This window comes from Lissotriton vulgaris, chromosome 4_1 (genome assembly GCF_964263255.1).
Source record: "Lissotriton vulgaris chromosome 4_1, aLisVul1.2, whole genome shotgun sequence".
Lineage (NCBI taxonomy): Eukaryota > Metazoa > Chordata > Amphibia > Caudata > Salamandridae > Lissotriton > Lissotriton vulgaris.
The window spans coordinates 396,202,232-396,224,156 of NC_141691.1; the positions used below are offsets into that span (position 1 = coordinate 396,202,232).

General features: G+C 40.6%; 1 protein-coding gene across 4 annotated transcripts in view; it reads right to left on the reverse strand.

Moving 5' to 3' along the window:
- Window positions 1-21,925, reverse strand: part of POF1B (POF1B actin binding protein) — a 225,826-nt gene that overhangs the window by 120,612 nt on the left and 83,289 nt on the right. For all 4 annotated transcript variants that reach the window (XM_086918778.1, XM_086918777.1, XM_086918779.1 and 1 more), the window contains exons 2-5: window positions 21,410-21,490; window positions 18,612-18,674; window positions 13,387-13,494; window positions 4,401-4,496 (exon numbers count right to left, since the gene is read on the reverse strand). In XM_086918778.1, the coding sequence (XP_086774904.1) occupies window positions 4,401-4,496; window positions 13,387-13,494; window positions 18,612-18,674; window positions 21,410-21,490 (348 nt within the window). The remainder of the gene's footprint in view (window positions 1-4,400; window positions 4,497-13,386; window positions 13,495-18,611; window positions 18,675-21,409; window positions 21,491-21,925) is intronic.

Genomic DNA, 21,925 nt, shown 5'->3' on the forward strand with positions numbered 1-21,925 from the left:
ACATGTTTTTCTCCTCTTATTTGCCCGCAAGTGTCTGTAGTTTCATCGACAAATCTTTTCAATTTTAACCTGGTTGGTGGGCGTAACCATACTAGTACAGGGTCTATCACGTGTAGGTTAGGTATTTTTAAAGCAGTCACAAGTGTATTTAAAAGCTTGTGAGATTGTCCCTAAAGTCTACTGTAGTATTCAGTAAAAAAGAAAAATGCACTGCATTCTGTTGACTCTCCTTTTTTTTATTGTTGCACATCTTCGAATGCCTCACATCGTATTCATGTGCAAATCATTGAATACAAGTTAAACTTATTTTTTTGTTGCTTTACCTATATGTACTAGCAACATTTTGGCTTTATCACATATGTGTAAGGTACAAATGAGTTAAGTCATACACTTTCCAGGAGTCAGATGCAATTTGTGAATCGAACACTGTAGTTGTTATCTGTGCATCACTTGTTTCACTTATTTTCCTTTATAATGCCAAGTCTATATTTTCTGAGCTTACACTCACTTTATACCAAAAGGAAAGCTTTAAGATCCCTTGGAGTTTCAAACAGTTCAATATTTTTAAGCTTTCACTTATAACAAACCCGCCTTTTCTTGCTTTCCTATAAAGACACGTGATAAATTACCACAGCTTTTCTTCGCTATGCTCTACCCAGACTGATTTTATTGTAGCCCAGTCCTTGTATTCACTCCCTCATGTTTGCAACATCACCAAAACGTTGAGGTCATTCTATTGTATCTGATTTAATAGAAAAATAATATCATGGATTACCATTACAAAGAAACCATTCCATCTAAACTGTTTAATGGAAAGTTTCAGACTGAATGCCATTTACCTTTTTCATAGAAACCAATTCATGGCATGCCTTTTTGCTCGAAATTGACTTTTGAAAGCTTATTCTTTAGGTGTAAATGCAATGGTTAAAGGTCTTACTATCAAAAATTGTTTAGTCAAAGATATTTATTTCTGTGCTTTATTTCAGGTGACATTATTTCATATTTATATCTTTTACATTGTCAAAAGATTGCTTCGTACACTTTTACTTTGCTGCCTCATCACCATCTGAATCACCACCATCACTGACCCCTAAACCCCATCAATCCCTTCCCCCCCTAAAACTCCTCATCCCACCTAAACTGCACTCATCACTGAAGCCTAATAGTCCCTTTGTATCGCAAAATTCTACCATCCCTAAATCATTAGATCACTCACTACCCCCAACTCCACTGATTCCCGTACCCTAAAAACACCTTTCTATGCCTAAACCCTACCCATCCCACACCCCTTAAAAAACCTCCGCACACCCAAACTCCACCTATCCCTGAACCCTAAAACCCTCACCGCCCTTAAAACGTCAGCCATCCATGACCCATAAGAAAGAATAAACTTTGATTCAGCTGAATCAAATTTATTAATTTTGAAATACTGGATATTGTTTCTTTAAGATCAAATCGGAACACCATTTATTTACTGTAGAAAAATATTACTGTCATTTATAAGATTAAATCTATCCAGGATTTCCTGTACATCATATTTTTTTCTTAGAAGAGGAGTTGCAGGTGAACGCTTGTTCCAAGTTATACGCAGGAGTCTAATATGCTATGAATTCAAGTCTCATCTCAGATCTTAGTCTCTTGAATGGAAGTTCAAATCCTTCATCTGAGTAAGGCAAGATGCTAAAGCCAATGAGGATCCCTCAAAGTTGAATACTCGTTTTACATTTTCTAGGTGAAGCCTTGAGGTTTGATGCCAACAACTCCAAGCAATATAAACTTGAAGTGTATTCCATAATCCTAGCCACACTGCCAAACCCTTTACTCTTATTTTGAGGTGACCAGATTGCTAGTAAGGTAAATAGACAATATTTGTAAGAAGAATCATATAGCTAAGTTTCAAACTTCAATCTTTCTCATACTGGCATCTACTTACAATGTTCTATGCTTTTATCGGACTCTTCCGAACTCGTCTATTCTAGATAAAGTACATGTATGTGTAACATGCATCTCATCAGGAATTCGTCATGCATGAACTCCAGTCCTGAGACACTATCTTGGTTGGCCTGTTTTAAGTAACCTCATGTTCCTTATCAGGTGCAGAGTAGATAATCACAATGAAAATTCTACATCGTTACAATGATCCTGTAAGTGGCTATTAATCATTAACGTGTTATCTCTCATATTGTTGTACTGGCTTGGCCAATACATTCATGGGTGGAGTTTACTTCAAAATCTTCCAAACTGTGATTGTGTATCTATGTTTACTGGTGTTCAAAATGAATACAAAACACTCAATCATCCTTTTAACCTAATACGTAAGACAAAAGGATCTCCGAAATACATTGAAAAAGAGGCCCTATTTGTCGAAGTGAAAAAAGTATAAAAAACGTCTCTCACAGATGATTGTACAATGGGTGCATATAGATTGAAAACATGTTCTGGCAAGAGCCCTGCTTCTGTATGACATCAAATGTCAAGTATTTACATCAGGTCCATCAGCTTCAACTGTGGAAAAAATATTAAGGCATGATCAATGCAGTAAATGTAACTACTCCGATGAAAAGAATGCTCTAGAAACCATACACATTACCCCAATAGTGCCTCATCTATAATCTTACAAATGTAATCTTTCACTGTCTGTACACTAGGGAATTATTTATCAATAAATATTTGGCTCAACATGCACTGTCACTAGTGTACCAAGCCCTTTAATTTATTAGGTACACTGGTTAAAACTGGACCTCGACTAGATCATTGTTTCTGTTCTCTCCTTTCTTTTGGTGGGGTTTGCTGTGCTAGAATTGTACTGTAGTTCCTATATTCCCAATAAGCTCTGCGCATTGGAATAATATATACTGTAGTTTAGACGTAAGACTGAGGTCTACTAGGTCTCTACCGAATATATTAAACTTAATAGTGAGTGCCAGCTAGCTCAGAGGTCACTAGAAACTTTCTCGAATTCACAAGAAGGGATTCGTTTCTGATAACCGCATAAACATGACAACTTTGTTTCCCAAGAATAAGAAATCAAATCTCTAGAGTCGCGGAAACAATAGATAACTATTTTACTCAGTCAATCGTGCATGCTTCGTTTCACCAGAGATGCAGAGAAATAGAGAGACGGGCGTTTTCAATAAAAGTATTTATTGAACAGTCTTCTTTCTCAAGCATTGGAAATGAACTGCTACAATCGTAATACTGGCCATAAAGTACAATGCATACAATACGAACAGTATTATAAAGTAGTACTGTAAAAACATGATATGTTTTCTAAGCCATAAAAGTGCATAAAATGTATAAAATACATACAGTAATAAATAATGACTAAAAGTACTCAACTGGTGCTTCTAAAATACGCCTACCCCGGTGTACCTAACCGGAGTCTAGTGCTAGGGAGGAAGTAAGTGAGGAGTAGCCTAAGTTTAATAGCTCTCTGCCAGGAATCTATTCCAAGAATTCTCTAAGAGGTCTAATCAGCTCCATACCTTGGTTTTAGAATGAAAGAGGTCTTGTATCTCTCTCTCAGGACTCGATTTCCCAGATACCCGCAAGGGTAAGCCGGAAACACTGGAGCTGGATTTCTCGGCAAGAGAAAAGACAGCATCTCTGTCAGTGCATCAGCTGGAGGGTCGGCTTCCTTCGGCACTTGCTGCTGCAGGGCATCGGGCAAGTAGATAGTCGATCTGCTCCAAACCACCGTATGTTTGACTGGGGAAACCTGGGCATATTTATACTTTGAAGGTGCCGAGTTTGACGCATGTTTGGACTTAATATCGTCACTCAAAGGCTAAATTCTTGGAAAACGCCAGGAGTTCTTGGAGAACTTAATATTCAAGCAGGGGGAAGTTCTTAGCTGCTGAAGGTGGGTTTTTCCAAGAAATCATTGTTAATTCTCGGAACCTAGTGGAAGCAGCCATGCCGTATTTGGGCTGTGAGGCTTAGACCAAATAGGGTAGTGATTTCTATGCCTATATAAGGATATGATAAAGTATACCTATATAAGGGCATGAATCGGGAAAATTACACTAGGGGCCTAGATTCGATCACAACAGAATGTTCCAGTTTATAAAAGAGGATGTTTTTAGACTGGGAAATCAGACACAAACAGAACAGCAGGTTTGTGTCTTTTTCTTATGTGATGTTGGTTATTTTTACATATTCATACCGATTTCTCTTTAAAATTGTGTGTGCTGGAGCACACAACTGCCGATAAATTCAAACAAATAGTAAACTGGCCTTTCAGAACATGGTTCAACATAAGGAATTAACAGTACATTTCACCAGAAACCCATGATTGTCAGCTCTCTTAAATAAACTGTATGGCTAATGCATTTCATAGGTTGCTAAAGGCTGCACCCCGAGTATTGCACGGAGAATAGGAAATCTACATTTAGTCTTACATGCTCTGATGATTGATAAGATCCTGTTCTCTGTTGCTGAACATTTTCATTGACTTCGTTCACAGAGACACCTCTAGTTACATGAATGTGTTTTTCCTAAGAAAATGAAACAAATCATATTGTTAGGAGTACAGAGAACACATGGTCACTGAGGTTTTTGAACAATGTTTAAGCAGAAGCACCCAAAAAACAGAGCCAGTACAAGTTCAGAAGTAATGAGACAAGATCCACAAGCCACAATACATCCCCCACTCTTACTACACTGATCTCAATTGCGATAAAGCAGTACACACACACACAAAGACACATCAGTCCTTACCTATACTACATTAATCAGCCCCTAAATTAAATTGTGGTTAAATTCCAGCAGATATGTAATAGTAACTTTCTTAAAATTAACACGTTTATTGCAGACCCATATCTATTTCTTTGTAGGTGCAGCACCCCTTTACAGTTCTTGCTCATTCAACACATTAACCACATCATGCCAATTCTCATTTCTTTGCCAAATCCGTTGCTTCTCTTCGACACCATCTATAACATCTATATGTACTCTCTCATCTAATTCCAAATATTCACTCTCTTTCAACATTACTCCTCTCTTTATAATGCATGAAGGATAATACATGTATTTTTGAAATCACTGAAAAGTCACAAAGTACTTGCTAAAAGCGGAGGTACAGTCACTGCACAAACCTGGTAACTTTAGCTCATTCATACACTCTCCCTAATAAGACACTCCTATTCTGGCCCCAGTGAATGTTCTCTTTCCCCTAGAACATGGTGAATCGGCTAACTCCTAATTGGTATATTCAGCTTTTTTATAAGACCATGGTATATGGTGCAGAAAATACACCTATGGCATAGAAAGGTAAATTTCACCTATGACCTGCAGCAGTTATTGTGTCATCCACTAGTGTGACAAGGAAAACATAGCTGCAAACCTACAAATGTAGCCAGCTGCCCTTTTTGACAGGTGTAAAAACCTTCATTTTAAATAATAAAAAGTCAACCCTATGTAGGACTTCAGGCTCATAAGGTAGGGAGCATGGTATTTGCAATTGTGAGAAGTAAACATTTAATGTCACCAAGTGTTTGTCGTGATAATTCCCTCAAAAGCTATTTCCTCTGTGGAAGACCCTGGCTGTCCTATGACAAAGCTAGAGTACAGATTACAATATTAATTCTCTATCTTGCTTTTGGAATCAGATATTAAAAATGTGGTTTCCTATGTATTAAAACCCCCAATTCAATGTTGAAGTCATTTTTAATAAAGATTTATTAAACAAACTGTTAGAAAGTTACCTTTTCCCTGCCTGATGCTCCTAAGGGGCACATTTATATTAGCTCTCCAGCCCCTGTCCAGCTAGCGCCGGACCTAAATTAGGTGTGAAAACTGCTCCTAGAGCAGGGACATTGGCCTGGGTGTGGTGTGCTGATTTTCTTTCCCTGGCAGCAAGAACAGGGTGGGTGACCAAATTCTTTTATTAACTTCTATGATAGGGGTCAGCCCTGTCACAAGTATATGCCAGGTAACACCTGGAAAGGACCAGCCTTTGTCCCCAGTCAACTGGTACCAAATATAGCGAGATGAAAGCTATCCCCAGAGCTGCGTTTTAGTGACCACAGAGGAAGGGACTGCTTATTACCCAGGTAACACCTCTGGGTGGGCAGACCGAGCCTGCACAAGAGTATAAGGGCTCTTCATCTTACTTTTTAAAGTAAGGCACTGTAGGATGTTTGCAACAGTGCAAACATTATCTGCTGTAAAGGTGGGTAGGGCTGCCCCTGAGAACTTTTACAACATTTGTTAGAGAGGAGTCAGGATTCATCCCCATAAATTAGCTGGTTAAAATAATCAATGTGCAACACCAAGTTACAATCCTTAAACTACTTTCTAGACCTGTGGTACAACACAGGGATTGCTCCTGCTATTTGAGACTGACTTGTGAGGAGCCCTAAAGGGCTGAACCTGTTCCCACTTGTACCCAGGACAAAGAAGTGTTTGCCAAGGGTCAGTAGGCTGACCTCGTGTATAGCTATAAGGATACAACAAGTTGTAGGAATTTTTTCTTTTTAATTTCTACCTAACCAGTTGCTACAGGACTTGGACTGGATCTTGCTGGCGACACTCAGCTGGAGTGAGTCTCAACCTTTAAGAGTTGTCCTCAGGTCTTGATAGCCTTGATTGTACATAACTGGTCTTCTCCTAACAACTCTAAAACATTGTGACTTTTTTGATATTTGATATTTATGGGTATTTATAAAGCGCGGACATTCGCTCCCAAGGGAGCATCTTGGCGCTAAGCTTGCGTGCAGTAAATAAATAAAGGATGGTATGTGGTGAAAAACTGGAACTAGATGGCTGCCAGTACGGAGGTGTCTGGTTGTTGGTACACCCATTTCTTAAGGAGTTTTCTGAAAAGGCTCTCCTTTTCAGTTAATCTAAGGTTGACTGGTAGGTTGTTCCATGCCCTGGCTGCCAGGACAGTAAAGGTTTTCCCACCCTTAGTTTTGTATTTGAATCTGGGAATCGTGATGAGATTGGTCCCAGAGGATCTCAGACATCGCGAGGGATTGTAACGAGTAAAGCGATTTGCGAGGTAATGGGGCCCTGTGTTTTGCATGGATTTGAAAACAGTGAGAAGCAATTTAAAAAGGATTCTTTTGTGCAATGGTAACCAGTGCAGAGATTTTAGTGCTGCTGAAGCTGATGACCTTCTGGGGAGTTTTAAGACCAGTCTAGCAGCTGCATGTTGTATACTCTGCAGCTTTCTGAGGGTGGACTTTTTCACTCCAGCCATTAATCCATTGCAGTAATCAAGTCGGGAGAGTATTAAGGCTACCGCGACTGATTTTCTAGCTGCAATGGGGAGGAAATCAAAAAAGTTTTTCAAAGATTTAATAAGTCCGAAACAGCGTCCAGCCGTGATCCTGACGTGGTCATCGAAAGAGGGATGAATCGAATTGCACGCCTAGGTTCCGTGCTGATGGTACTGCACTGGGGGGGCCTCAGATCCCATGGGCCACCAATCTTTCGGACAGAAAGATAGATCTTTACCCAGCGGTATGATTTCTGTCTTGGCACTATTGCATCTTAAATGGTTTTTATTCAACCATTGAAATACATCAGAGAGGCAGTTTTGAAAACGTAAGTCTGCATCCGTACACTTTTTGTCGATAGTGACGACAAGTTGTGTGTCGTCGGCATATGACGTGACGAGGATCCCATGAGATTCTATCACAGCGAGGAGGGGCGCCATGTAGATGTTAAAAAAGAGAGGACTTAATATGGACCCCTGGGGCACTCCTGATGTGATGGATTTTTCGCTGGATAGATAGGGACCCAGGGACACAGTCTGGGACCTATTAGATAGGAAAGATGTAACCCATGCCAAGACTGTGTCTGTCACGCCGATCTCTCGCATTCTGTTGATCAGGATGACATGCGAGATAGTGTTGAACGCTGCTGTTAGATCAAGCAGGATGAGGACTGCTTGCCTTCCCTCATCCTGCAAGAACTTGATGGGATTTCTAGTCCTTCGGAGGACCACAACACTAACCATCCAAGATAATCCACTCAGGAAAAGACTTTGATGGGTTGAAGATGCAGATTTCTCCCTCATGGAATCTCTCTGCAGCAACAAATTAGTTAAAGTGGACACTCTGCAAGAACATATCCGCCCTTGTGGAACTCTCATCAGATACAGCCTGCAACCTTTGCCTGTTGAAGGATTCTGAGCTCCAATTAAAAAAAAAGAGACTAACAGAGTTCTTGAATTGGCAAAGCCACAACAAGTATCCGACCAATGAGAGGACTTTTCTGAGCACAAAATGTTAACTTGTCTGCTCTGAGTTGTTCCGCACAAACCGTGACATCAGAAGGACATCGTCCAATGGCTATCCGCCTTATGGAACTCATTATCAGATATAGCATCCAAGCTTGCCCTGTTGGAGGATTTTGACTCTGATTTTCAGAGACTTAGTCCCAAGATGAAATGTTCTACCGATATAAAAGTGCTTAGGTTCCAGTCAACTGCGACCATAGACTATCACAAGAGCTTTATTTTTTCATGGTCGTTTTTTAATAAATATTTTTTAACCTTATCTCTGGTTCTCCTTGGTAGATTTTTGTCTATTTTGTGTCATTATGTTTATTATTGTACTCTATTTTAATATCTTGGTCAACAAAAGATACCACAGCGCTCAGTTGGAAGTTCAAGAAAGTTAGAAAGACCATAAAGAAGGGATTTGTATGGATGATCGAATCCTATGGTTTATGGAAGAATGAAGACATTCTGTGATCCTCAGTACATTCGTTAGTGAAACAGCCAATCGTCAGTATATTCAATATCGGATAACAGCGGAAATGAGTTTCATCATCAACTGACTTTTTCAAGGCTAACCCTAAGGAGAGTAAGATTGTAAATGCGGAGGCTCCAACGAGTAGGTAGACCCCTATTAATATGAGTCTAAGATGAGCCAAGCGGGAAATTGCTGCTGGTTGTGATATCTGTCTGGAGAGATCAACACGAAAGTAGTAATATATGTAGTCCTTAAATCAGTAAGCCAATCATATTTAAGTTTGCTACTCAAAGAATATTTCTACATCAAATTGTGTGAGATCCAGAAGAAAAATCTCCTACGTATTCACTAGTAAGCGGAGGTTCGCTATGTCCTATGAAGACACCTTGAAGTTAGAGTAGGATTCCGATCAAGAGAAATTGAGACAGTTCTTCAGTGTTGCATTATTTGCTTTACCTCCACTGCGTGAATACATAAGAGGTTTTACTTCTGGATCACTCACAGGTTGATGCAGATATATACCTTAAGTAGCAGAATCCTACATATGATTAGCTCACTAGTTTAAGGACTACATATGTTAATACTTCCGTATATCACCAGACTGTCATCACAACCAGCAGCGACTTCCTGATTGGCTCATCTTAGACATATAATCTTACTAAGAGCCTATTCTCATTGGAGCCTTTGCATTTAGAATCTTACTCTTAGTGTTAGCTTTGAAAAAGCCGCTTCTTGATGGAACACGTGCCAGCTGTTATCAGATACTGAATATATTGAAGATTGCCTGTTTCAATCACAAATGTACTCAAGATTACAGAACTCATCTTTCTACAATAAACCATACAATTGAATCACCCCACATGAATCCTTACTTTTTGGACTTTCTTGGACTTCCAAGTGAGAGCTGTGGTATCCTTTGTTATTCATTATACACAGTGGATCCTGTGGTACATTATGATCTAACACCTGTGGTAGTAGGGTGTTTGATACCAATAGAGCACCAACCCCAAATATTCCTATGTGTTTAATATAACACTCTACCCACATATACATATGTATACAGAGGTGATATTGTAAACATTACTACCAAGATGTTTTATAAATTGGAGTGGGATTTTTGAGATGCTTTACACATTTTCTATAGGTCAGGCTTGTCTCCTTTGACCCATAGCTACTGGAGGCTGATCATAGGTTTAAATTACTAAAACCTTTGACTGAACCTAAAAAGTTGGTAACGTTATTACTTCTGGTGGACTTCTACCCAGCCCATCTAATAAGTCAGTGTCTTACACGACCATACTGTGCATGATAATTCATAAAGAATTCCATGAATAGTCTTATATGGAATGGTAACTTACCACATGAATTGTTTTTCTTGTGAAATAACTTTAAATAAAAACATATTTTTCAATTTACGAGCTCAATTACCTGCTTCAGAAGATGTTTTTCCAGCAAGAACACAGTTATCTCCCCCATTGATCCAATGGTAAGCTTAATATGGATCCAATTGCAAGCTCAACAAATGGTGATGTCATACATCTCAATCTGTGATATTTGCGTACACTTCTTCCCACAAACGTAATGCCATTAAAACTGGGCATAACAACTGTATTATAAAATTATTTTTTGTTTCTAAAACACAATACTTTTCTTGTCCTATAGCAGCACTCATCAAATCATTTTTTATCCACAATAGTAAAGGGTGAGCCTAAATTCTTTCCACGTGATGTGATGCTCATGCTATTTTCCAGTATGCACATAGATTAATATCAGTTCATCTCTCTCAGCCATGGAGACGTTGTCCTTATTTTTCAGTTGCATACCTCCTATAAATCTCATCTATTTCTCGACAATTTCTTAAACATTAAAAGAACTTCTACTATCACACGGCTCACAAACTTTAAATCTACTTTCACCATTACCGTTCCCATAAAGATCCAATCCCTCCTTTTAGGTCTACTCTTCTCCCATCAATATGTTTTTTTTTACTTCACCACACACATACAACCAAGTTTTTCTTCCTTTCCTTCTCTTCCAAGCCTGCCTAATGTAACGTGGTTTCTGCAAGTTAATGAGGAACGATCTTCATAGTTGTCAATTTCACAAACATCAATTAGACGTTGGTGCTTCCGGATGAGGATGATTCATGCACGGATGACACACACGGAACTGTACTTTGCACTCTGATATGAAACGTACCGTTCCATCACCAGATACATCGCACTAAGTAATCTTCCAAAACTTGCAGACTCCCTCTTCATACTTCCCATCAGCTAATCTTCGGCAGCAGCAGCTAACAAATATACAGTCATTAGCTAGCTGGTCTCTGTCCTCTATGCGTTTATAGATAAAGCTGCCTTTCTACTGCTCGAAGGTTCATGCGCATTTAACATTTCCATGGAAGTTTCAACTCGTGTTTGCCACCATTCTCAAGTTGAAGGAGACCGGTCTGGGTGTTGACAACATTACGACGGGCCATACACTGACTTTCCTACGAACACCACACGTAAATAAAATGGACTGCAGGAAGAGAACAATGATAAATCGGTGACAAAGAGAAAAAGTCGGAGTGAAAGAATACACTAGGATGAGGAGACAAAGTTTTGGTCGGTGGAACAAAAGTGACATAATGTGGAATCAAGATTAGTTAGCCTTCTGTGGAGTGGTGTGGCTCACCGGTTAGAGGCGGCAGACCCAGAATCAGAGAACGGCCCGGGACCAGGGTTCAATTCCCGACGCGGCAGGGTCGTGGACCAGGGTCAGCGGACTTGATAATTCTCGCCTCGGTGCCTACTCTAACCAGGGATCAAACTCGGCAACTCTGGGCATTAGCTTGCCTCATCTCTACAACGGCCCCCCCCCATTCGCCGGGGATGCCTGGTTTCACTTTGGAGATACCCAGTAAGGACCATCTCACAGGGATAGCCAGGACGGGTTCCCCAGCGGTCTACAGCGCCACAACGCCTCAGGGGAGCAGTGCGGTTTACAAGACACATTACATTATATTACATTCTATTCGGAAATCCAGGATGTGGAGGCCCCCTCCACTTTTTATTTATTTAACAAATAAAGCACTTCTGCCCACTGGCTTGGCAAACAACATAATTACAGCATGAAACCGGCTAAAGAATGATAGAATAAGTAATGCACACAGTTTGCATGACAACATGACAACATCTGTTCCGCAATTCTCAGTCCTCTGAAGTATCAGAAGGACAAAAACTAACCTGCCGTCAGACTGCAGGCACCACTGATTATCTCAGACCCAGGTGCCTTGGAGTGCTCGACTGTTTTCTTGACAACAGATCTCTTTGTGACATTTAACGAGGACTGGGATGGGACACCAGCCCATAAACAAATCACTCTGGTGCACTACTTCCCTTGCGCCTCATCTAGTGCTCCTTGGAGGCGGTCTCTTCCTAGTGATATTCACTCTTGCATGCACCATCACTCACAATTTCCATCTACCTTGCAAAGACTGGCGTCTTGTCCTCTGTCCACATTTAACATCCTTATCTTTGGTTTTTGCTGCACAGCACCTGACAACTCTTGCTGGTGTACTTCTGAGCAAATGGACCGCCTCAGGAACCCCCATGATCAGTGGGCAACAAGGTGGCTCCATCTGACGACTCTTCATCTGTACCATCTGAAGGTAGTTTGGATGCTTATGCAGGATACATTCATCCTGCCCCACTTTACATTTTAGAACCCATACTGAAACGGGTGCATGACCGACACCTGTGGAGGTGGGACCGTAGGGATCGACAATGATATTTATGCCTAGTGAATGTACCTGTTCTTCGTCAAAGAGTTGTATTTGCGCAAACATCTTTTTGCCACAGCAAATGCTGTAGATGTGTGCGTCAAGAGAAGCACAGTCCAAACAATGGGCTGCAATGCATAAATGCATCGCATGGTGCTTCCTTTAGGTAGAACAGCCCCCAGCAGACAATCTGCGTCAAGTCTAAGCACGTCTTAATGCTTTTCTCCGTACGAACCTATACAATTAGTTTCCCAGTAGTTCTTCCCTTTGTCCTCGTCTTCCTGAAAACTTGGAGTCACAGATCTCAGAAGACTCCTTACTTTAATAATATTTAGGATCCAAACAATGATCCTCTAGTCAAAAATAAGAGCCACGAGGTAATTGTCATCACCGCTTACAGAGAGGTCACTTAGCAACTGGTCTTAGTTGAGGAAAACAAACTCCCCAAATGATTCCATTCTGCGTCAGCGCGGATTTACAATAATATTTTATATTACCTTTCTTAGAACTGAAGAGTATCAAAAGATGGCTCTTAAGTAACAGAAATAAGAACAAATCACAAATGAGGATGTATTTAATTAATGTATTGCTTTGCATCCCTGCATGGCTAATATGAAACAGTATGTAACTCATAGCACCTGTGATGAAATGGCACTTTTCTGAGAGAAAAAACACGTATAAAATCGATGATCTAGGATTTCCTGGCATGTACTCTGCGTGGTTAATTTCATACTATACCGCAAAGTAGCATAAAAACTTCACAACCAAACTAATGTACACATCCATCATCTCTCAATCCAATAGCGTTTTTTGTTGACACTTGACAGAGTGAGAGGAGAAAGCTCGGACCTATACCAGTCTCAAGAAGTTTAAGAAAGCAGAGGGGTACATTCATTGCAAAACAGAATAGGCTTTTACCTGATTCACTTGTTCAGTATGTGGAGGAGCATCAAGTCGTGTGATCGTCTTTTCATATATAACATTATTCCCAGGAACATAATTAACACCCTTAAGGAAAGGGCTTTGCTGAAAAACAGAATAAAATAAAGGATGCATTTTGTTTTTCTTTTGCAAAACTATTTTAAAGTAAATAAGACATATTGATTGATCTTTTGGCATTTCCAGCTAGAAAAGTAACGTGTAATAAGACTAAAGAGGTATCAACACATATTCTATCATTTGTGGAGTATAGAAGTCATCCTGTTTCTACTTCAGAACTGTTAACTGGAGGTATCTCGTGCTTACATTTTTAGTAATCCAAAAAATTAACGTATACAATAAGAACTTAAAAATGGATTTCCTCACCTTAGTCCCGACCACATTGAGGGATGTATAGTTATATTGCATACCCCCAACTGCAATAGTTTCAATGCAACCAGGACGACAATTTTTTAAATCTATAACAAAAGTGTTCTGCTCAAAATATAGCAATTGCTGTTCTGTCGATGCAAAAAAACTGCACAGAATCACGCCTATAAACAATGGCATTTTATAGTTGTTCAATTATTTTTACAATGAATTAAGGTCCAACATAACAATAGAAAGACTCCCGAGGACCATGTACAGGAATATTTTACCCCATACATTTTTGATTTGTGCAGATGGCATTACTTTTTTTCAGATAGGGGTCAACAACTGCTTGGAGAAGAATGTCCCCACACATAATTCATGAATGGGTAACATGCTATAGTGTCAAAACCAAAAGTAGTATGCTGTAAACTGAAACTCGTGAAGTCACAACTCTGGGATAAGTGCACATCCATCGAACCACAACCTTCAGGCACTGCATACTGGAGACGGCACTGCGTACTGGAGACGGGTCAGGCTGCGGTCCGCGACGAACCATAGTGTAATGTTAAAGGTAACCAGGAAAGCGGATTCAAAGATAGAGCAGAAAGAGGACCCTTCACACTGCAGGACTCGACTGTACTAGTGGTAATAAGTGTTTAGTCTGATTCTCTCCATTAAACATACATAGTTAAAACATGAATACCATCACTCTAGCAGTTCAAGCGTACAATATGCATGTACGTCAGTTTTAGGTCAGGTATCACTTTCCATAGGTTTTGTACTGGAGAGTTGTTGTTGGCTTCTTAAAGGTCGTAGACCGAGGGCTTCTATATGTTTTAAACAACTAAATTGTACAAAGAAATGGAATAACAGACCATGTATGTTGCCAACATTGTGTACATTCCAAAGCGTGTTCAAAGCTTGACACCATTACAGATCGGTTTGTGTAAAACATTACCAAGTGAAATTACAGGCCAGTATGCCATTCTCTACAGACTGTCAAACAAACCAAATCCTTCAAGAACCAACTGCCAAGATCTCCCCACCAAATAGGAACACTTCAGGGGTTCTCTCACTCATCAGGTTAAAGTTAACCATGAACCGAGCCTTAGATGTCCCTTGTGAGAGCGGGCAGTGGGGGGCTGCAGTTTCACATGTGTCCCTCAAGTCTTTAAAATATACTAGATCTTGGACTCCAAACACACTGTCGGCGCTCGGACCCATCCCCCAATAAACGGCCACTCTCCAGACAAGGCATGGAGTCCATAATTAATGATTACCTAAAATTCAGGAAAATCTGCCAACCAGAACCACAGAACTATAAGACGGGCCTAAACAAAATGAAATGAAAATGCCTCAGCAAAACCACACTTCCAGCTTGTGGCATCAACAGAGACAAAACTACTTCATCTTATAAGAATACTTCATCATCATCATCTAGTTGAAGAGCGCACATCAGATCTGCTGTCTAGGAGAGCATTACAGATGTGGGAATCCAGCCATATTCGTCCAGATTTTCCATCATAGTAGAGAAAAGCAGTAGGGGCTGAGTCTCACAGGGGAAAATAAGAGTAACTCTTGCAAGAAAATGTGCACTTTAAAGTAGAGGACTATATCAAGCGAGAAGACATTATGTTTTGTTCTGATTTACTCTAACGACCAGCAACTCCCCTCAGGGAAGAGATCCCAGCATAGGAAGCTGGGAGCAAGCTTTTGGCTCAAATAACCACGGGATCTGAGGAGTCGTATCCAGAAGGAGGCACGGAGCGTACAAGGGGTCTACCTATGCAGTCACAGCAATCCGGTGCTAAACCCGGTTAGCTAGGGACACCTTGTTGATTGACAATGTAGGCCATGGAAAGACAACATGCCATACCTGTTTCCAGAGCAAAGGGGTCTTTCACATGTCCCTCAATCAGTAACTTTGGCATAGAGGAGATCAAATTGTGTAATACATGTTTTTTACGAGACTGCACTGCATAACACAAGCCCTTAAAATTAGAAGGCAATCCTCCTTTATTGTAAAGAAACTATCAACATCTCCCACCCGATTCGAGGATGTCTGTCTGGTTACCCAAATTTGATCAGCACAGATATTAACAAGCTAAATAAGATACTTGGAATGATTATGAATAGTTAGAGAAATCTATAGAGCACCATCATTTTAATTAGTGTAATACAGCCTGCCCTTATTAGGGAACGGTAACCAGGTTAATCAATGTCATAAGTTTAGTGATTGCTATATCATAATTTTCGTGCAGTATAACATGAATGTTTCTATGGGCCAGAATCCCAAGGCAGAGCAATAACAATGTGCACCATCTCAGCATCAAGAAAAAAGCAGGTTGAGCGTATTTGGGATCAGGACAAAAATCTGTTTTCCCCCAATTGATGCATAATCCAGACACTTCCCATTTAAGAAACATAGATAATGGGTGTGAAGTTGGTCTGCTGGTCTCTTACATACAGCAGCAGCATCCATAGGGACAGTAAGAGCATGGGATTTTGAAACTCTTCCCCTCTTTCGTGAATGATCCTTCATAGTACACTGGCCAGGGGTTCATGGGCTACTGCAAAAAGTAGCACAGATCAGGGCATCACTGCTGAGTACCACACAATAACTTGAAAGGCCAGTAGATACATCTATTAGTCCTATACCTGGCTGTGGGGGTCAGAATATATTGAAGGCACAAACTTTAAAAAAGTCGTTCCCTAGCTGACAGTCTGGAGCTTTCCGAAGAGGAAGTTCTAACCCAGAGAGCCAAACAAGCTCTCTGCCTCTAGTAAGACAGCATACTCATTCAGCTCTGAGTAGAGCTAGAGCAACCGAGCAGAAGCAGTTTGTGCAAGACAGACTGTCTGAACATGAGGACTGATTGGTCTGGAAGACCCGTACTGAGACCTTCTGTTTTAGTAATGTCCAAGGTTTGGTATGTACCTAAGCATCACTACTACCTTAAAGGTCCTTTCTTTAAATCGACCCACAATATGCTTAACAACGGCCAATATTATCATTGCTTCTCAAGGATGAAGTTTGTCTCCTATATATACACACCAGACAGGCTTTCAGACACGTTCAATATTTTTCTCCACCCTTTGCTCACTTCGAGTAACTCCCTTTTCTCCCCAAGCTATCTTTAGTCACTTGCCATGGGACAGACAATATCTTTTTAATTTTTGATTGATGGTCTACAGAGTTTTCATTAGAGCATTTCTTATCAAGTCACTTTGCCTCAAGAGGACAAATGCCAGTCTTATCATGCTGCTCCCCAGTGCATCCCATATTCACACTTCAAATCATGCCCACAAAGCGGTATCCTACACCGCTCCTGTCCCATCTTGGTATTTGTATTTTGTATTTGTGAGTATTTATTAAGCGCAGCCTATCGCTCCGGGAGGAGCATCTTGGCGCTGAGAGATTGTGTGTGGATGGGATTGGATGATGGAGAAGTAAGTTATCCAACCGGTCTCTTTTTTTGCCTAAACTGCTGTTTTTTAATAAATTCCCAGATCTTTCATTTAATAAAGAGCTACTCCACTTTCATGCTTACTCAACCAGTCGATACATGGGCACAACAATGAGATCAGCCTGTGTGTTCTTCTGAAAAGACAAAGACATGATGAAGCCGCTCCTGAAGCCGGACTACCTTTTATTTCCCTCTCTGCTAAGAGCAGGATACTTCAGTTTGTGTTTGTGAACAGTCTCCTATGCTTCCTGCTCAGTTTTGTATTGTATCGAAATACATTATCCACCTTCAGTCGTTGATAGAGGTAAATATCCACTCACCATTTTCTGTAGCCATGTTTTTTTCACTCTCCATTGAAAGGAAATCGTCGGAGAACGAATTTAATAAATATACATGGATTAAGAATCAGTATTCAGGCACTAGACTGAAAACTGCACAGCTTCTATCTACAGAGGTCAATGTTGATAACACAAGCATCCTCCTGCCTTCCAGATTCTAGGGCATGCAAAGAAAATGCATCACCCTCTCCCTTACAAGGCACACCAAGGAACTCCAGAATCTTGCTTTTATTCACTGGCCTGGATCCACCTTCTTTATGAACTCTGAAGTTAGAAATCTCATTTGCAACCCACAATCCTCTTCTGAAAATGCATTTTATAATCTCGCTCAACTTTCCAAACTACTGCACAGGGGACATTTCAAGGACTTAAGGATCCTAGAACAAGGATGAAATCTACGTGTGTTTGAACAGAAGTTGCCCAGCAAGCGCCAAAATAGAGAGACAATGTAAACATCGCGAAGGTTTGAGTCATCTCGGTCTCTGCGGGAGCGGGGTGATTAGTGTAAGTAGACAAAACAGAACAATACATGACCACATCACACACAAACACCTTTAGACACCGCCAGCCACCAGACCAGTGGAATCCCTACACTACACACACACGACTCTTTTGAAGTTTCTTGATGTGCATTCCTGTGATGTCAACCTGCATGCATGGTACTGACTGGTGCACCCAAGTTTCAAGTATTATTGTTACCAAGTATCTCTGCGAGTGCCAGGCCAGCACTGCACCTCAGTCTGTAAAGGCTTTCTCCCTACTCCCGTTCCTTAAATATCTGCCCCTCACAATCCACAATACTTCGAACTAAAATGAAACACAGGCATGTGGGTAGTTTTAGGAATGTTGACCTCTAGGCATTCTTAGAACATGCTCCCCCAGTTAAATGCACTGTGGGGAATACACTCAAGCTCTCTCGACAAATGGGCAATTGCCGATCCTTATAAACGACTTATATAATTGGATCTTGATGCATTCCTTTGTGGAACTGCACCTTCAAAGGTAGAAATGTTTTTTTTAAAAGCATAGCTAAAAATAAATACTGTACCGGCTCAGGATTCTGCACATAGTATCGCCTTATGGTGCCCTGCTGAAATGGAGCTTGCAATTCCTGAAATAATGAAAAAGCATATGAATTTAATAGTTTTCAGGCTTACATTTTTTAATTGCAATTTACGATGCTCAAGAATGATAACTGAGCCCCCCCCCCACCACCCCCTCCGACACCACCAGCACCACCACCACCGCCGCCACGGTATTCAAATCCTTCTGCTCTTAACAGTTTTTAAAGCAGGAACAAAGCATATAGACATGCTGCTATTTTACTAAGCATCAACAAAGCTGATAGGTGTGGCTTTTATACAATGTGTGCCTACAGAGTAACAGACAACAGCCATGATCGAGTGTTTGACAACGGGCAGGCCGCGAAGCCTACTCAGAAACAGCGCAGGTGCCACCTTCCCTTCTAGACAGATCCATCAAGGGTACCGTAAAAGGGCATGGCTGCAGTGCACTCTTTACCCTCCCCTCACCAAGGGGATTGTTAGTAGCAACAATCAATAACCACATGGGTTAGCTTTTCTATGCTGTCTCAGGCCACCTTCAGGAGCTGCTCGCCACCCCGTTCCACAGATGCAATGCCATGGTTGTTCTGTTGGAGCAAAATGGCCCCCTGACAAAGGACCCAATCAGGGCTAACCCACCAAGGGAGCTACACCAGTCATTAACTATATCCCAATCCTGTACGTACAGTGATTAGAGCTACACCGGGGCACAGGTGTCTTTCCGAGTGAGTGGGCTGGTCTCCATGCCCCTAATGACCTGCTTCTGCTGAAGAAGAGCAGAGATATGGAGGGCATCATTCCTTCCTCAGGGACAGAAGCAAGCGGTGTGGTGCATCCCTGTTGGTTAGTTTTAAAGTGTGGTGCCCTTCCCCTGGGGTACTCAAAGGCAGACCCATTTATACATATTTTAATGTGCATTGTTGTGCATGACGAATGTCATGCTAAAATTCATTTGTAATTTGTACCTCTTTGTTTATCCACTGAAAACATAGGTTTCTACACCCATGGAGAAACTCGGTTTCCTACATCATCACCATTTTGGAGGGTGTCTCCATCACGTTCCCAATTGAGAATGGTTTGTCTTTTCTTCTTAACAGGAATAAATCTCCAACCTTTGGCTGGGATAGAAACTGTTTGGAACATTTGGTGAACATCTAAATTACAAACTTCCAAGTGTGTGGGTGTTTGCCAAATTTTGCAGTCTACACAACCCTGGAAAAACTAAACTCTCAATCAAAACAAAACCGTTCCCATGGAAAATCTGCTTTTCTGTTGGAACTTAGTGTGTTGTGTATCGCCATTTAGGAGTGAAAAGCCACACATTTAGTGATTCTGCAAAAGTAATATGTTTATGCAGACAACTAGGGTGCAAATACTTTTAATAAACATTTCATTGTAAAAAATTATTTGTTTTAGCACCAAAAAGCAATTTTGACAAGAACACTGCAAAATGGAAAGAAGATACAATACAGAAGATTAAAAAAAAGATGAATGTGCGATAAACATGTAGGATTGGTTTTTTTTATATGTGAAGTAAGTAATGACTAAGACAAAAACACGGACATTAAAAGCATTGTCATAGCAATACACCGTCATATACACCTAACCGATGCATAAAGGAGGTTATAGAGGAGGGTAAGGGGAGGTAGTCGGGGCTGCTTTTATTGGTAAGAACAGCACAACTTCAGAGTAGTTTTGAAGGTTAAGGGAGAGGAGATGTAACGAGTCCAGTGGAATGGGTTTGAGAAGGTGAAAATCACTGCGACGAAGCACAAGGAAATGAGGAGTAACAATGTTACTTGGGGCTTTAAAGATACAAATCAGTAGTTTGTATTCAGTCGTTCAGCCTGGAATGTTGATGTATTTCTTCATTAGAGCAAAGGGTAGTCTCCAAATATTTCGCCAGCTCTATCGAAAATATTAAACAACAACCATACCAAAAGAAAGAACCAGCTCCCACCCACCGGAAAGTCATGTGGGGAGGAAAAACCTGTAGGAGACATAAGAAACCTGAAACTTCCCGAAATGACTCGGTGCTCAGCTCAACTGGCCTGTGGGATTGACTTCCGGATACAAAGATACATAAATGTTTAAAGGACGTTATTGCTTAATAAAAACAACGATTGTATTTACTGGAATATAGTTTCTATTGTTTGAAGAAGAAAAAAAACATGATATCTAGTTATTTGAACTGTCTCGTAATCCCCAATCCCAGGACCAACAAGACAATGTAAATATTCGGATGTTATCAGCCATATCACTCCCCTTGCACTGAAAAGTCCAGGGGAGCACATAAGAGACAAACATACGTCCAGGCGCTGTCAGACCTGTCAGTGTCTACATCACAGTGTCAGAGCATCTCGAGATGGGAGGACTACACCCACACAAGGCATCTCTGCTTTACACTAGCTGGCCTCTGCAAACATCCCTCTAGGACAGAAAGGGGACCCGTGAGGCTTCCTATTTTAAGTGTGGGCCATGCAGACTATTAGACCCTCAAAGCAAAATGAACACTCACAGCCCTGCATTCACTGGGAAGCTTGCTTGAGGCTTCCCCAAGGGCACTTCTCCATCCAGTCCCACCTTTATGAGGCTATCATGAAGCATGCAGATACCCAAACTGGAAAGGAAGTGAGGGTGGCAGCTACCATAACACAAATTAACACATACACACATTTTATTTAGGTATAGGAAGGTTACCTCTGTCCTTTGAACAAAAAACATTAATTGATAAGGGAGTCTCCTTTTAAAAAGTCAAGTTCTGGATTAAACCCAATCCTACCTGCTCTTGATTCTGGATTATGTATCGCCTTATCGTACCACCTTGCGTATAGGGAGTTGGTGAATAAGGCGGCTGTATTTCCTGGGGGGGAAAAGGACAAAACAGTCAACGATTATAACGAGGTTTATGCACAGAGACAAAATTATTTTGCTGATTTTACTACAATCTGTATCACAAGGTACCACAAAATCTTTAAAACAATATATAAACATTAGCTGGTCCAGTGTTATTATTCACATATTCCTTCTGACAATGCTTTAGCATCAAATAGCAGGCCATGGGTGAATGGTTCGAAACATGAGTTTTAGGCAGATGAGTATTAAACTTGTAAATCATTATTATTTATTGCTCCAAACTTTAATTAGTGATTTTTTATTTTTACTCTACAACGGTTAGGCAATACATCTAGACAGCTCTCAATAAAAGAAAGGGACGTTTTTTACATTTGTAAAAGATTACCTACGAGTACATCATGGCGAGAACACAAACATAAAATATATTTATTAGGTGAATGGA